Here is a 2,957-nt window from a genome sequence, read left to right as displayed (position 1 = left end):
ATGGTGGTTCTGGGACCGATATGAGGTGGGATCGGTATGATAGTGATGCGGGCTCTTTGTTGAGGATGGCTGCGAGGGAGGGACTCGATATTTGACCCGTGGATGATGGTAGTGATTGCATCGGGTTGATGTCTCGATCGGCGTTCGACACTGAAGGATGGGATCAGGTTTTGCGTGGGGTGTTAATGGTGTCGAGTACTGGTGGGAGAGGTGCTGCTGTGGAAGACGACCAAGGTAGGGTCTGGTTTTGCGGTGGTATTGCTATTGCGGGTTATATAGACAAAAGGGTTGTTGGTATTGGCGACGGAGGCGAGACCTGTGGTGGTGGCGTTGCAGGGGCTGAGCTTGGCGGCATGGCAGGGGCTGCGTTCGTCATGCTTGCTAAGGTTCTCCTAGGTTGTAGTTCCTGGGCCTCATATTGGGGTTTAGGCCTTTGTAGGGGGTGGTTTTGGGTTTTATTGGTTCCTAATTGTTTAATTTTTAGTTTAGTTTTGGGCCTGCATTCTTTTTTATAAAAGGATGTTAAGTCCTTTTTCTTTTATTGAGTGGAAGAGATCGACAGGGGACATGTTGCTTCTTGGTTATTTTTGTTTGTTCTTGGGGCAACTGTGTTCTCTTGATTTTGCGCTTAATAAAAAAAGGTGGGTGTGCTAGGGGTGTGCTGAGTAGTATGCTTGTGTGAGGGGTGTGCTAGTGTAGTGTACTCTATGTAATGGCTTATTCTGACGGCCCTATGGGCAAGCCATTATTGTACTGCTTGATGAAATTTATAAAAGTGTGACATTTTCAACTCAAAAAAAAAAAAAAAAAAAAAACTTTGACCTTTTTGAGTCAATTTGCCTTAGAGTTTTTTTGTTTAGTTTCCGTTGTCTTCTAGTTTTTTCTAAAAAAATACACTCAAAGATGTCGCTTCCGTACTTATTCTCGTGCCTTCAGCCTTTCACCATTTTCATTTTATTTTTTGAGGAGAAAAGAAAATTACAAAGCGAAGTCTATAAGATATTACCCAGAAGAATTATAATGCAAATAATATCATGAATTCATAATGATCATGTTATGTTATTTGCGTGCTTGTATGATTAGTCTAAGAGATTAGTAATTATAAGATTAGTAGTAGTCAATTTTTATAATGATTCATGTTCAACTTTAAGACTCAAATTTTTTTTGAATGAATGGTAATTCCATTGATAATAGCGCATGCCAAGAAGGCCATTACATACTCACCCGCTGACACATAACAATGGCCAGATCAAGGTTTCGTGGAGGAGCCACAGTAGTACATAGGATAGACCAACTATATTCGAACTAATCGCTCACTTTAAAAGCGAGCCTAAAAGCGATGGAAACATAGCGAATAGACAAGCCAAACTACACTCATTAGGTTTCTAATACAAGAAACTTATTGTAATTAGACAAAAGCTAAAAACATAGGTTTGGGCCAAGAGCCTAAACCCCAGCCCAAAATAGCAATGGACTAGGGCAAAACCCCAGCCTAACAGTTAGCGGCCCAATAGGAAGTCCACCAAGAAAAACTTGCTCCAGGCCCATCACTCTGGTTCGGGCCAGTCCACCTTGCCTCCCACCATCCCTTCGGACCTCCACCGACCCGACCTCGCTCCGGCTGACCCACATCGCCCGACCCGCGTTGCTCTCTCCGCCTTGCCTCCAAGCCGTCCCAAGCCAACGCCGCCACGAGATGCATCCAGCACAGAAACCCAACGCTGTTCCAGGCCCGTGACTGTACCCCGCCGTCGAATCGAAATCGAGGGCACCGGCTATCCGAGAACCCAACAGCGAGGATCGATGACCGGATCCGTAAAGCCACGAACACCCCATCGAACAAACCCAGCCGAACTGTTGACAAAACCCGAGCAAATTCCCTCCGACAATTCCATGAGCATTTAGACCTCCCGTCCGGCAGCAAACCCATGGTGGCGGTGTGGCTGGAGACCCCCCGGCGACCGGGCGCCGCCGGACGAGAATATTTTCAAGGTTCTGAAGCCTCCTTAGGGTTTTCTCAGAGAGAGATCTGACTATGATTAACTTTAAGACTCAATTTTATTTATAGTATTGTGTCACAAATGATTTCAAAGAGTTTATAATTTTAACTTATTTTATCTATTTTTTTTATCTTTTATATTTTAGTTCTAATACCAATAACAGGCCACCAATAAAAATCTCCAACTAAAATAACAGAGATGGCCGTCACTGCTCAAACCAAAAGACCCGCCCATACACCTTATTCCGCTCTCCCCTCTCGCCATACCCCAACCGTTAACAAATCGCCTCGTTGGCTCGACTTCCTCATTCTCTCTGCCGGTTTGCTTCTTTTCCTTGAGCTGATCGTCGTTGTTGGGCACAGAGCTATTGACAATAGGGTCGAGAAGGCGATTCAGAAGGACGCGGCGGACAGGCTCGCACGGGCGGACGCCGCGGCTAGTTGGGGTGCCACCGTTGTGGACCATTCTGAGCCTCATTATGAGAGTGACTGGCCATGGCTTGGCTGGTGGAGTACGTGGTGGAATGGGGTTCACCATAAAGCCTGTCAGATGTCGAGCCCTAGTTTCGGAGATCGGCCGCGGTGTTTTCCATTGAAAGGGAGGAGTGGCTATGTTGTGCACAAGCTAAGGGAGCCTATTGTGCCGGAGACTATTACTATTGATTGTATTGAACATATTGAGGATTATGTTGTTGATGACCGGTCCGATGCTCCCATAAATTGCCGTGTCACTGGTTGGTTGACCGATAGCGAGAAGAGTGAGTTTGTTTTGGCCGAGTTCAGTTACGACGTTGGGAAGGGCAGTGTTCAGACGTTTGGTGTGTCGGGATCGGTGGCGAAGGCCGGTGATGGGGCCGTTGTTAACATGGTGGAGTTGCAGTTTGCATACAACCATGGAAGCCCGGAGTCTACTTGCATATATCGGCTCAGAGTTCATGGCCATAAACCTCGATCGTAG

General features: G+C 46.4%; 1 protein-coding gene across 1 annotated transcript; it reads left to right on the top strand.

Moving 5' to 3' along the window:
* Nucleotides 1-2,198: 2,198 nt before the first annotated feature.
* On the top strand, nt 2,199-2,957 carry LOC133743867 (SUN domain-containing protein 2-like). Its single transcript, XM_062171969.1, has one exon. It carries the CDS (start codon nt 2,199-2,201, stop codon nt 2,955-2,957), a length of 759 nt encoding a protein of 252 aa, XP_062027953.1.

This window comes from Rosa rugosa, chromosome 1 (assembly GCF_958449725.1).
Source record: "Rosa rugosa chromosome 1, drRosRugo1.1, whole genome shotgun sequence".
Classification (NCBI taxonomy): Eukaryota; Viridiplantae; Streptophyta; class Magnoliopsida; order Rosales; family Rosaceae; genus Rosa; species Rosa rugosa.
This window is presented reverse-complemented; position numbering and strand designations above follow the sequence as displayed.

Bases quoted from the DNA above. Each gene is read 5' to 3' on its own strand.
- LOC133743867 (XM_062171969.1), top strand. From the start codon at position 2,199: ATGGCCGTCACTGCTCAAACCAAAAGACCCGCCCATACACCTTATTCC.